The following is a 14551-nucleotide window of genomic DNA, read 5'->3' on the forward strand; positions in this document are numbered from 1 at the left end:
TGGTTCGGGTCAGTTTGCAGGCGCTATTTTTAGTGCAATTGCGCCTGCAAACCTCCCCAGTGTGAAAGGGGCCTTAGCAGTAAGATCTCACTGTTGGAGTATCCAAGACATATAGAAAAACAGAGATTGACTCTGCCCACCAGGATCCATCAATGATTAAAATGATTAAAATATCATTATTGTGTTGACTGACCATTTAATAGAAGGCTGACACATCTCGGGGCACTTTAAAGAGAGCATGGAACCATTTACATAAGCCCTGATGCAGAAGAACCTTATAATCTACTATATCCTTGTCAAAGTCAACTAGACACACTTGCCTGCCTGGAACTGAAATGATCTACCAGTATGGTTTAGAGCTGTGAGATGAAATCAGGGCATGCATGGCATTTCTCAGGATGGGTTTCCTGATGGTGACAACAGGGGACCATGTCTGTGTAATGTGTGTTGAAACAATAACGTGTAATCTTCATTGAAAACTCACGTGACAGGGTGACATCACAACTGAGAGACAGGGACAGAGCGTTGCCATCCTATGACAGGAAATGCCAGAACATGCACCTTTATGGCAGGATCACCAGGTACAATTATAATGAATGCTGCAGATTCTAAAAGACTAAAATGACTTTTGAAACTACATGAATGTGTTAGAGCCCTTTCACACTGGGGTAGTGGGGGTGGTAGCAGTAAAGTTTTAGCGGCGCTTTACTGCTGTTATACGGGCAGAAGCGGGGCACTTTTAACCCCCTAGAAGGGGTTAAAAGCGCCTGTGTAGGGCCGCTGCTGAAGCACTTTGCAGGCACTTTGGCAGCGCTGCCCATGCATTCCAATGGGCAGGGCAGTGGGGGCCAAAAGATGCTGCTTGCAGGACTTTTTCTAACGTCCTGCAAGCGCACCACCCCAGTGTGAAAACACTCGGGCTCTCACACTGGGACTGCAGGGGAGGCGTTATTTTTAGTGCTAAAGCTCCTGAAAAACACCCCAGTGTGAAAGAGGCCTTAAAGATCTTATGAGATGTTGGTGTTCGGATTTACATCTACTTTATATGTTCTGATCACAGGTATTTTGTTTTTGCAGGTTCCCTGCCAAAAAGAAGACACCTGGGAAAAGCCCTCGACTGATTTTACATTGATGAAAAAAGTGAAAAGCCTTAAGGCTGAGACTTTTGAGATCTGCCTCTGGGAGGGAAAATGGGCAGACGGAGACAGGAAAGTCTTCATCCAGACCATACCTGAAGGTGTGTGATTGGCTGTCATCAGCAACCTAAAGCCACTGATGCTATCCATCAAATACTGCTGATGCTTATTCCTTTACATGTAATCCACTGTATCTGCTCTAAACCAGTGGTGGTCAACTTACCTAAAATAGAGGGGGTCTCAAATGCAGCCACTGACATCACCCAAGGGCCACACATAATTATTAGCAAATGTAATGCCACACAAAGCTGCCAGAGACTGTAGACATTCAACAATAGATGGTCAGAGACTGTGGACATATGATAGGGCAGCGGTCCCCCACCAGTGGACCGTGGACCACTTATGGTCCATGAGAGAATTTTGGTGGTCCCCAGGTGTTCTGCTGCAAATCAACATTGTGGTGGATGTATACCACCCGATGTTGTTTCAAGTGTTGTTCTCAATGCATGCTGACAGTCAATACTATCAGTGCGCATTGATACCTGATGCATCCTCTGTAGTTCTGGCTCCTGTGAACTCAGAGAGAGGTGCTGGGAGTAGTGCAGAGAGCGGGAGGTAAAGAAGAAGGGGACTTTGGGAGAGAGCACGGAGCTTGAGCACATGGCCTGATAAGGAGGTGAGATCCAATGAGGAGTCTGTGTAAGGCAGATGTGTAATGCAAAGTGCGGGGGGAGGGGCAAAGAGCCGAAGCATTGTGTGTATAAGGCAGGAGTGTGATCCAGGGGGAGGAGGCAGAGCAGTGTGTGTGTATAAGCTAGTGGTCCGCGGGATTTAAAATTGAGTTTAGTGGTCCATGAGGATCGAAAGGTTAGGGACCACTGCTATAGGGGGTGGTCAGAGACTGCAGACATACTACAGGAGATGGGAAGTGGCAACTGGGGGGAGGAAATATTATGAGCTTGGTTTTGGATAGATTGAGTTTGAGGAAGTGGTGTGACATCCAGACTGATATGTCTGTTAGTAAAAAATTTGTGATGTGTGCGGAGACTGATGGAGTGAGCTGAGGGGTAGAGAGATAAATTTGGGTGACACCATAGAAATGGTATTGGAAACCATGGGAGGATATCAATTGACCCAGGGAGGAGGTGTAGATCGAAAATAGGAGAGGTCCAAGTACAGAACCTTGGGGGACCCAGACAGAGAAAGGAAAAAGAGGAGGAAGTAGAATTGTAAGTGACACTGAAGATGTGGTGGGATAGGTAGGGTGAGAGCCAACGAAGAGTAATGTGATGGAGACCAAAGGAGTAATTTTTTTGTTTTTTGAAAGTGGATGGCTAATCGTATCAAAGGCAGCCGAGAGGTCCAGGAGTAAGAGTACAGAATATTGTCCACAGATTTTAGCTGTTAGTAAATTGTTTGTGAGTTTTAGTAGAGCATTTTTTGTGGGGTGTTGAGGGCAAAACTCAGACTGAAGGGGATCAAAAAGGTTATTCTCAGTCACTCAGTCAGTTGTAGACCAGATGTTCAAAGAGTTTGGAGGAAAAGGGGAGATGGGCCATAGGTTAAAGCGGTTGTGAACCCCCCCGGAGCTGTGAGTAGCCAGAGCCGTGATAACGTCACTCCTGCGCATGCGCATGGAAGTTCTCGGTTCCGGCAAGAAGCTCTGAAGTTCCGCCATGACACGCCAGACCTTCAGAGCGCATGCCCCGCTGACGTCAGCGACTGCATGCAGGGTGAATATCTCCCAAACCATGCAGGTTTAGGAGATATTCATTTTACCTACAGGTAAGCCTTATTATAGGCTTACCTGTAGGTAAAAATCGCAAAGCGGGGTAATACAACCACTTTAAGTTTGGTGAAGTTAATTGAGGGTTGTTTAGGTAAGGGAGTGACTAGTGCATATTATAGAGAGTTGGGGAAGATATTAGAAGAGAGGGAGGGATTGAAAATGTGAGTTAGAGAGTGTAGGATAAAGCCAGAGGGTGACCATAGTATTTGAGAGGGAACAGGGTCCGGGGGCAGGTGGTTAGGTAGGCGTCAGAAAAAGGTTTAGCAACCTTGTCTATAGTAGCAGAGTTGAAAGAGGGAAAGTAATGATTGTATCTGTGGACATGGGATGTTAAGTGGAGAGAGTGTCTGTACAGTGGAGATTTCATTACAATTTGTTGCAATCTTCCTTTTGAAGTGATTATATCGCTCCTGGGCAGTGAGTGAGTCAGTGGGTGAAGGACATAGTAGAGGGTTAAAGGCAGAGAAGAATTGACAGGGACTGGATGTGAGAGTGTTAATGAGAGTGATAAAATAGGTCTGCTTTGCAGTGTGGAGGAATGAGTTGTATTTGGAAGGCAGATTTATATTGGTTGAAGTCAGGGACTTAGCCTTACGCCACAGATGCTCAAGAGCACGGCTATGTTTTTTGAGACTTCTGGTGTCATCTGTTTGCCAAGGTTGTAGGTGTCAGGACCTGATTCTGTTTGTGGTGAAGGGGGGAGCGTGTCCAAGGTGGATGACAGTGAACCATTGTAGGTATAAGTGGCTAGGTTGGGGCAGGATAGGGGTGAGATTTTGTCATAGAGTTGGTCAGTAGCAGAATAGAGAAGAGTTAAAGTGGCAATGGTTTCTACTGGTAATTGTTGTTAGGCGCTTGGAGGGAGAGGAGGTGGAAGACGGGGAGAGAGTGACACTAATAAGGTGGTGATCAGAGAGAGGAAAAGGATTATTGGAGCGGTTGCATGGAGTGCATAGGTAAGAGAATACAAGGTCAAGGGTGTTGCCATCAGAATGAAAAGAAGTTTGTAGCCATTGCTTCAGGTCAAAAGAGGAGGTTAGACTGAGAATTTTAAAAGTAACAGGAGTGTTGGTATTAACAAGGATGTTGAAGTCACTGAGAATGATTGTGGCAATTTCAGAAGAGAGAAAGTAGGTTGCCAGGCAGAGAAGCCATCAAGAAAGGTTGATACTGTCCCAGGGGTCAGTAGATCACAGCAATTCTTAAAGTAATTGGAGAAAAAAGACATACAGTGAGCTTCAAATGAAGAGCTTGAAAGGTGCTTTGTGGGGATAGGAGGATTCCCACTCTACCTTCCTTTCGTCCACTGGGTCTGGGAGAGTGAGACCAGAGAAGACCACCGTTGGAGAGGGTAGCAGGAGAAACAGTGTTGGATTCATGAAGCCAGGTTTCAGTAACAGCAAGTAGATTAAAGGAGTTAATGATTAAGAGGTCATAGACAGAGATTAGTTTGTTGCATATAGAGCAGGCATTCTAAAGGGTGCAGGAGAAGGGGAGGCTGGTTTTGGGAAGAAGAGGAATGGAAATTAAATTGTGTGGAGTATGGCTGCTGCTAGAGGGTGTGGAATGATGGATGCATTGGGTACAGGTAAATGATGGAGGCCCAGGCTTTGGGGATATATCTCCAGAGGTTAGAAAAAACAGAAGGGTGAGAGAGGTAACATGGGAGTGCGATGTATATGAAAGCACATGCCTCATCATCCTTGGGGTTTTATCAGCATGTTGGTTGACTCATCATCCTTGGGGTTTTATTAGCATGTTGGTTGATAATTAGGAGGAGGTGATGAGTGCAGTATTAAAGAGAGGACAGAAGTGAAGGTGATATATATATATATATATATATATATGCTGTAGGGTGGGGAAGAGGGGTGAAGGAAAGAGTGCAAGCAGAGAGGACACAACCGTGGAGAGGTAGAGAGCATATGTTGCAGAGAGGAAGGGAAGCTGAATGGGGAAACAAGGTCATCTGCAGTGTGTTTGGTGTTTTGCAAAGTAGTTTGCTGTAAATTTTCACTTGCAATGCAATGGTCAGAGGAGACTATATTCTCATTCCACTATCCTGTTCTCCATCTCACCCTACAGACTTTTTTAAAAGCAAAAACTTTATGAGCGGAATTGAGATTCACAAGATGCTAAGTCACAGAAATGTTGCCAAACTGTACGCGCTGTGTACCACACAGGATCCCATCTATGTTGTCACAGAGTTCATGGAGTCTGGAGACCTTCAAACCTTTCTCCGTGGTCAGTAGAACAGTAAAACCCTTGAGAGTATCTTACAAACTATGAAGTTGATATTGTCGGGGGAAGCCTGTCCAATGACTTTAAGCTCCTTGCAGACTTCTGAGAAAGCCAGTAGGCCAATCACTTGAACAGGAATTTAGATTCCTTGTGAATGCAATGTATGCAAAGAATGGACCTAAAGAATAAAGAAAGAATAGAGACTGAGTTGGAAGGGTCATTTTGAATAATTGTTAAGTACATGATAACTTATATAGCAAATATTGATTCCATATTTTAGAGAAAGTAGAGCTTTTATTAGCAACAGAAGAGAGGTGGGAAGACAATGGTGTAAAAGCTACTGATGTATGTAAAAGCTTATAAAGCCTATATAATTGAAACCTTTGTAATGTGTAGGGATGATAAAAATTGTAAAAATCAGGATATTTTGGTGAAATTTCTCCATAATGGGAAAATTCATTGGAGTCATTAGGTAAGGAGACATTTAGGTGCTTTTTTTTTGGCTCCTGGGGGTTACGAAAGCTACTTTCTTCTATCCTGGATGTGTTCTTGTACCAAAAAAAATGCCTTTCATTGCCCTAATTTTTTACATGTTGTACATCAGTGAAAAAAGAAGTAAAACAAAACAATTGAGGAACAGTACAAAATTAATGACTAAATACAAAATAGGAAATGATACATAGAACAAAGGCTGGTATTTTTGTAACAAAATCAGGACATGTTTACATTATAGTAACCCATGTCAAATCGCATGCCAATTCGCCCCAATGTGAACCAGGGCTCACTCTGCTTAGGAATCACAGTGCACAATAAATTCTTTTCACCCGACTTACTTCCGGGAGTGTCAGATTACTGGTGTGACAGATCCAACTGGAACAGGGGCTTTTGGAGAGAACTGCAGGCTAGCCTCTTGTCTACTGACTATGAGCCCTGGAGTTTGAGGGTGCTCTATTCTTTGGGAGGTTTGGATTCAAGTCCATGTCTCCCCCGAAACACACAGACTCTGAGAACTGGAGGACCTGGATACATTTTTGGGGCCTCTGTGTTTTGTTGGGGCATAGACAGCCCAAACCAGCATTGACTGCTTCAATCCATTCTAGACTCAGAGACCCAAAGCAGAAGATTATAATTGGCTCAAAACAACCGGATGCTGGGGCCTCCTTCTGTTATGTGTAATCTATTTATTAAGGTGTTATGTGTTTACTGGTTTGCCCATCCTGTCTAGGTGTGGAGTGTCTTTCTCCCATTGTGTGCCTCCTAGGTGTGCATTCCCATTGTTAATTAAAGCGGAGTTCCACCCAAAAGTGGAACTTCCGCTTTAACCGCTTCAGCCCCGGACGTTGTACCCAAACAAAATTGATGTCTTTTTTTCCCCACAAATAGAGCTTTCTTTTGGTGGTATTTGATCATCTCTGCGGTTTTTATTTTTTGTGCTATAAACAAAAAAAGGGCGACAATTTTGAAAAAAAACACAATATTTTGTACTTTTTGCTATAATAAATATCCTCATTTTTTTTTTCTCAGTTTAGGCCGATATGTATTCTTCTACATATTTTTGGTAAAAAAAAAAAAAAAAATCACAATAAGCGTATATTGATTGGTTTGCTCAAAAGTTATAGCGTCTACAAAATAGGGGATAGATTTATGACATTTTTATTATTTTTTTTTTTTTTTACTAGTAATGGTGGCGATCTGCGATTTTTATCGTGACTGCGACATTATGGCGGACACATCGGTCAATTTTGACACATTTTTGGGACCATTGGCATTAATACAGCGATCAGTGCAATAAAAATGCATTGATTACTGTAAAAATGTCACTGGCAGGGAAGGGATTATTACTAGGGGGCGATCGAGGGGTTAACTGTGTTCCCTAGTGTGTGTTCTAACTGAAGTGGGGAGGGGACTGACTAGGGGAGATGACAGATCACTGTTCATACTTGGTATGAACAGACGATCTGTCACTTCTCCCCTCAAAGAACTGGGAGCTCTGTGTTTACACACAGAGCTCCCGGTTCTCGCCGTGTTACGAGCGATCACGGGAGCCCGGCGGTCATCGAGACCGCTGGGCACTCGCATCGGCTCTGGGGGCGAGCAGCGGGCGCGCCCCTAGTGGCCGCCTTTGGAGCCGACGTAACATGACAGCGATTCGCCTGCCCGTGCCATTCTGCCGCAGTATAACTGCGACGGCTGGTCGGCAAGCGGTTAAGCAATCCTGACCCCCTGACATGCCACATTTTTGACAGGTACCCGGCTCTCACTTCCACCTGGGCTGCCTAGGCGACCCCTCCCTTCCTGCAATCTTCTGGGACACGCCACAGGTCCCAGAAGATTGCATGGCCATTCAGGACATGAAGAGCGACTTGCCCATCCGCGCAGTGCGCATCCGGCTGTAAAGCCGCAAGTTGTCACAGGCCGGTGCCCACATTAGTGATGCCGGTGCTGTAGAGGGAAAGGTAAAGAAGCGAGACTTTGGGTGGCTGCATCGCTGGACCGTGGGACAGGTAAGTGTGTGTTTATTAAAAGTCAGTAGCTACACTTTTTGTAGCTTCTGATTTTTAATAAACAGAGAAATGGGTGGAACTCCGCTTTAAGTAACTTATTATTTCTGTCTGTTTGCTAATCCGCCTGGAGATTCCTACAAGATGTGATCAGTCTTGTTTTAACTATAGTGCCTTGAAAAAGTATTCATACCCCTTGAAATTTTCCACATTTTGTCATGTTACAATCAAAAACGTAAATGTATTTTATTGGGATTTTATGTGAAAGACCAACATGAAGTGGCACATAATTGTGAAGTGGAAGGAAAATGATAAATGGTTTTCAACATTTTTTACAAATAAATATGTGAAAAGTGTGGGGTACATTTGTATTCAGCCCCCCCGGAGTCAATACTTTGTAGAACCTCCTTTCACTGCAATTACAGCTGAAAGTCTTTTTGGGGATGTCTCTACCAGCTTTGCACATCTAGAGAGGGACATTTTTGCCCATTCTTCTTTGCAAAATAGCTCAAGCTCTGTTGGATGGAGAGCGTCTGTGAACAGCAATTTTCAAGTCTTGCCACAGATTCTCAATTGGATTTAGGTCTGGACTTTGACTGGGCCATTCTAACACATGAATATGCTTTGATCTAAACCATTCCATTGTAGCTCTGGCTGTATGTTTAGGGTCGTTGTCCTGCTGGAAGGTGAACCTCCGCCCCAGTCTCAAGTCTTTTGCAGACTCTAACAGGTTCTCTTCTCAGATTGCCCTGTATTTGGCTCCATCCATCTTCCCATCAACTCTGACCAGCTTCCCCGTCCCTGCTGAAGAAAAGCATCCCCACAACATGATGCTGCCACCACCATGTTTCACGGGGGGGGTTAGTGTGTTCAGGGTGATGTGCAGTGTTAATTTTCTGCCACACTTAGCGATTTGCTTTTAGGCCAAAAATATCAATTTTGGTCTCATCTGACCAGAGCACCTTCTTCCACATGTTTGCTGTGCCCCCCACATGGCTTCTCGCAAACTGCAAATGGGACTTATCGCTTTCTTTCAACAATGGCTTTCTTCCTGCCACTCTTCCATAAAGTCAGATTTGTGGAGAGCACGACTAATAGTTGTCCTATGGACAGATTCTCTCACATAAGCTGTGGATCTCTGCAGCTCCTCCACAGTTACCATGGTAACTGCTTCTCTGATTAATGCTCTCCTTGTCGGCCTGTCAGTTTAGGTGGACGGCCATGTCTTAGTAGGTTTGCAGTTGTGCCATACTCTTTCCAATTTTTGGATGATGGATTTTGTGTTCCTTGGCCTTCATGATGCTATTTGTTCACTAAGGTTCTCAAACAAACCTCTGAGGGTTTCACAGAACAGCTGCTTTTATAGTGAAATTAAATTACACATAGGTTGTTTACTAATTAGGTGACTTCTGAAGGCAATTGGTTCCACTAGATCTTAGTTAGGGGCATCAGAGTAAAGGGGACTGAATACAAATGTACCCCACACTTTTCAGATATTTATTTGTAAAAAATGTTGAAAACCATTAATCATTTTCCTTCCACTTCACAATTATGTGCCACTTTGTGTTGGTCTATCACATAAAATCCCAATTAAATACATTGATGTTTTTGGTTGTAACATGACAAAATGTGGAAAATTTCAAGGGGTATGAATACTTTTTCAAGGCACTGTATACTTCGTTACCCAACCATTGTGGGGTGCCAGGCGGTCCATCACAATTGGCCCCTCTGAGCTCTGTGGTTGCTTCCATTGGTCCTGGCTCTCTAATGAGTCCTGTCATAAAGATTAAGTACTGGGAGCAGTTTAAGGTTTAATTTATGGGTTGGGTTAAGTTGTAAGGATTTGATGAAGGGAGTATAAAGTGTTAGGACCAGTCTAAGGGTTATGTCAGTAGTCTGGGGTTATAAGGGAATTTTTTTTTACATTTGTTTTTGATAATTAAAGCAAAGTAATGTTCTCCATATTTATATTGCTTCCTCTAACTTCTCTACAGGTAAAGAAGCACTTAATTTAGAGGAAGCGGAGCTCATGTACATAGCGCAGCAAGTGGCAGACGCAATGGCCTACCTGGAAGTGAAACGCGTGCGCCATCTTGACTTAGCTGGTTGCAATATCCTGGTTGGCAAAAACCTACATTGCAAAATCACCCAGTTTGGACTTTCTGTCCAGAAACAGGTTTGACTCAGGCAGAAATTCTTAAAAAAAAAAAAAGAAGAATGAGCCTCAAATGCTAAAGGGATTATTTCTTTAGGAGGCAGGTCCCAACCCCCCATATACTATTAGCCAATCTCTTTGTGACTCACATTTTTACATGGGGGAGGTCCTGCCCTCTCCCATATACTATTGGCTCGTCTTTTTGCAGGGTTCACTTAATCTCGTTGTAACTCACATTTTTGCAGGAGGGAGGTCCCACCCTCACATACTATTGGGCAAATCTCTCTGTGGAACATTTTTGTAGGAGGGCGTTCCTGATCCCCATATACTATTGGCTAATCTCTCTGCAACTCACATTTATCTAGTGTTCCTGCATCTTACTACCAGGAGCGACATAAAAATGATGAACAGGGGCTTTTCAAGCTGTCATGTAGGAGAAACTTTAGACAAGATCTTATAACTTCATATACTGAGCAATCCATTTGCAATATTCTCATGTTTAGCCTGTACACCAATTGACCAAAAAAGAACACCTATTTTACCCAATAAAATGTTTCTTCACCCCTCAGGGAAAGCAGCCTGTGCAAGACAAAGGCAAAGTTCCCATAAGATGGATGCCTCCAGAAGTCTTGAAGTATTCTAAATTTTCTGATAAAACCGACGTGTGGTCTTTCGGAATTGTCCTATACGAGATTTTCACACTGGGGCAGCTCCCATATAAAGGTAATATACTTCTCCTGGCTCAGTGGCTTCTATGTATCAACAGAATCCCCCATGCCCAGACTGAAATATAAGACATCTTCTCATAATCACCCCTGGGGTAAGCTACTTTTCCTTCGGACCCTGACAAAAGTTAAAAACATCAAATAAAGCAAAAAGGAAATGGTGTTGTAGCAATAGCAGATTTTTTTTTTTTTTTTTTTAATATATATAATGCAATTTATTTGGATTTTCTTCTATTTACAGTAGGATTCAGTTAACATTTTATCTTAATTGCATGTTTACATCTTTGTAAATTGAGTGGGCAGAGGGATGATCCATCAGTCTGCTGCTGCTCCTTCCCTTTTGGGGAGTCTTTGTGGGATTTCTGCGCCAAATTCCCAGGTCTAGACACCTGCTGTACCCAATGAGAGGTTCTTGCCATCCCTGGTTAATTATATTTTTTCCTTTAATATTATGGAGAATGTAGCAAAGAGCAGCTGGAACACACAAAGCTGGAGTTACAGCAGGAAGAGCAAGCTCATTATTAAAGAATACAAGAAGCTAGGGGCTGACCGTTTCAACATTATTTCTCTCTCCCTTACTTTTTAAGGTCTACCTTTTAAGGAGCTGGTAACAAAGCTTGTAAAGGGGTACAGACTGCCAATGCCACCGCTTTGCACCTATGACATCTACAGATTAATGTTGGAATGTTGGAACGAGGACGCTGATAAACGACCCTCATTTCAAAAGATTGTGGAAAGCAAAATACTTGAGTAATGTTCACCAAAACCAGTCCTCAAATTAATTAATAAGAATCTTAATTATGCTCTTTTTTGCCATTGGAGGGGGGAGAAATCATGACCAGAACCCCCTCCAAGCTCTCTCTTTCTCCAGCATTTTGTTTATGATCATTCTGTGTTGCTATTGAAATGAAGGGAAAGCATAAACAGCCCTCCCACCCAGTATTATGCAATGGATGGGGTGGGTACAGACACAGTACATAATGGCTGATATGGCTAGGGGTATCAGTTGGAATGTCCTGGGATCACTGATCTACTTTTTGGCAAACCTATCTATGATCAATTTGGTTGTACAATATTTTCTTCGTCAAATCTCCTAGGCCTGGTTCATATTTACTGTTTGCAGTTTTTTTGCAGAAACGCACTACAGTCCATTTAACATGGTTTCCTATAGAACATGTTCACATTTATGAGTTTTCTTAGCAGGTGCGTTTTTAGAAAGGGTCGGGGACTTTTTTAAAGGTGCGCGTTTTTGGTTCGCCCACAGAACCCCACAACCACTGGCTGGGGTTGTGGAGAAGAGGCCCTTGGCCCCATCAACATGGGGACATGGTGCTTTGGGGAGATAAGGGTCTGGATTTTGGAGGGGACCCCGCGCCATTTTTTAAAACATTTTGGCGTGGGGTTCCCCTCAAAATCCATTTCAGACCTAAGACTCTGGTATGGATTTGGGGGGGAACCCCACGCCGTTTATTTTTTTAACATTTTGGCATGGGGATCCCCTTAAAATCTGTACCAGAGCTGAAGGGCCTGCTATAGATTGGGGGGACCCCCACACAGGTTTTTTTTTTTTTCCTTTTTTTTAATGCTGGCATTCTTTTGTTTACATTCAGCCAGCCCCTGACCTGCTATTAGAAAAAAAATGCAAAATGCATCAAAAACATGTTCACAAATGCACATTCGCTGGAAAACTGCATCAACCGCAACCACATAGATGTGAACCAAGCCTTACAATGCAAGCTTTTCAATTATTTACTTTGTATTCGTCTTAAAGTCGATTCCTCAATTTCAATAATGTATTGTTTGGTCCACCAGTAGAAACAATCTATTTTTTTTTGTGGCTATTTTCAATTAGTAATCACAAACGGTTTGGTATTTCTGACAAATACGTGAGTATAAAAGACTGGCAAGCCACGGCTAAGGATGAGATCAGTATTAAAGCCAATGAACGATTTCAAGTCCATTCAATGAAAGAGAATCACTGGCTGGTGAGCAAAGTGGATGTGACTGGAGGAGACGCTATAAGGGGATATGTGCCTTGTGATTATTTGGTCAGAGAGAAGTCGGTGGAGAAGCAGAGGTATGTCCTGCATGTAGATTTGGACCTGGGGGTGGAGGATGATTTAATAAGTAATATTATAGTGGTTATTATTAAACTGGCAAGGCTCTGCAAATGAAGATCTATGAAAGGTTCCATCACAAAGATCTACTTGAAAAGTTGTTATGATAGCCTACCATAAATGGTTATGATGGTCCACCTCAAAAGTTAAAAAGGTCCTTCTCAAGTGTTAGGAATTTTCATATCAAACGTTATAAAGATCCACTTTAAAAAGTTTTGAAAGGTCCACCTCAAGAACATTAGGAATTTGGATTTCAATCGTTGTGGAAGTCCACCTGAAACTTTATGCAGGTCCACCTCAAGTGTTAGGAAGGTCTACCTGAAAAGTTATGACCTCTTCCCTGGGTCAGCTGATAGCCTCTCACGGCTTTCAATATCATTTCTACGCTGACGACACACAAATCTATCTCTCCACCCCTCAACTCACTCCATCAGTCTCCTCACGCATCACTAACTTACTAACCGACATATCTGTATGGATGTCACACCACTTCCTCAAACTCAACTTGTCCAAAACCGAGCTTATAATATTTCCTCCCTCACGTGCCTCTTCCCCTGACTTGTCTGTCAAGAGCAATGGCACAACCATCCACCCCTCCCCACATGTCAGGGTACTAGGTGTTATTCTGGATTCTGAACTCTCCTTTCGGCCCCACATCCAATCACTTTCCAAAGCTTGCCGCCTCAACCTCCGCAACATCTCTAAACTACGTCCCTTTCCAACCAACGAAACCACAAAGCTCCTGATTCACTCCCTGGTTATCTCTCGCCTCGTCTACTGCAACTCCCTCCTCATTGGCTTACCTTTAAATAGACTATCCCCCCTTCAGTCCATCATGAATGCTGCTGCCAGACTCATGCACCTTACAAATCGCTCAGTGTCTGCTACCCCCCTCTGCCAATCCCTCCATTAGCTGCCACTCGCCCAACGAATTAAATTCAAATTACTAATAATAAGTTACAAAGCCATCCACAACTCTGCCCCCAGCTACATCACTAGCCTAGTCTCAAAATACCAACCTAATCGCCCTCTCCGTTCCTCCCAGGACCTCCTGCTCTCTAGCTCCCTCATCACCTCCTCCCATATCCGCCTCCAGGACTTCTCCCGAGCCTCGCCCATCCTCTGGAATTCCCTACCCCAATCTGTCAGACTGTCTCCAAATTTATCCACATTTAGGCGATCCCTGAAAACTTTCCTCTTCAGAGAAGCCTATCCTGCCTCCATCTAACAACTGCACTATTTTCTCCATTAGCTCATCCCCCACAGCTATTACCCTTTTGTATAACTTGACCCTCCCTCCTAGATTGTAAGCTCTAACGAGCAGGGCCTTCTGATTCCTCCTGTAATGAATTGTATTGTACTTGTACTGTCCTCCCTAATGTTGTAAAGCGCTGCGTAAACTGTTGGCGCTATATAAATCCTGTATAATAATAATAAATAATAATAATTTCCCCCTGAAAAGTTATGAAGGTTCATCTCAAAAGTTATGCAGGTCTACCTCATGAGTTAAGAAGATCCACCTGAAGTTATAATAGTAAATAGAGCTGCGCTAACCACCTAAAGTTATGCAGGTTCACCTCAAGAATTATGAAGGTTCACCTCAAAAGTAATGATGTTCCATCTCAAATGTTACAGTGCAAGTAAAACGAAAAAGAACTATAAAACCATGACTCCTCCTGCATACTCCCTGTTCACTCCTGGCAATACACTTATTGCTAAAAGAAACCAGAGACCCATATGTTAAAAATCATACTTGTTGGAAGAAAACAACCTCTCACATTGAAAATTTTGAAAAGCAAAAGCTGAATTTTTACTCTCCAAAAAAACCCTCAAAGTTTCACTAGCTGGGTCATTAGTAGTAGAATATCAGACTCTAGTATGTACATTGTA

General features: G+C 43.1%; 1 protein-coding gene across 2 annotated transcripts in view; it reads left to right on the forward strand.

Moving 5' to 3' along the window:
- LOC141114016 (protein-tyrosine kinase 6-like) overlaps positions 1-14551 on the forward strand; it is a 77515-nt gene that overhangs the window by 24805 nt on the left and 38159 nt on the right. For both annotated transcript variants that reach the window (XM_073607438.1, XM_073607439.1), the window contains 6 exons: positions 1078-1237; positions 5008-5166; positions 9659-9840; positions 10389-10542; positions 11132-11294; positions 12397-12621. In XM_073607438.1, coding sequence (XP_073463539.1) covers positions 1078-1237; positions 5008-5166; positions 9659-9840; positions 10389-10542; positions 11132-11294; positions 12397-12621 — 1043 coding nt within the window. The remainder of the gene's footprint in view (positions 1-1077; positions 1238-5007; positions 5167-9658; positions 9841-10388; positions 10543-11131; positions 11295-12396; positions 12622-14551) is intronic.

This window comes from Aquarana catesbeiana, linkage group LG12 (assembly GCF_042186555.1).
Source record: "Aquarana catesbeiana isolate 2022-GZ linkage group LG12, ASM4218655v1, whole genome shotgun sequence".
Classification (NCBI taxonomy): Eukaryota; Metazoa; Chordata; class Amphibia; order Anura; family Ranidae; genus Aquarana; species Aquarana catesbeiana.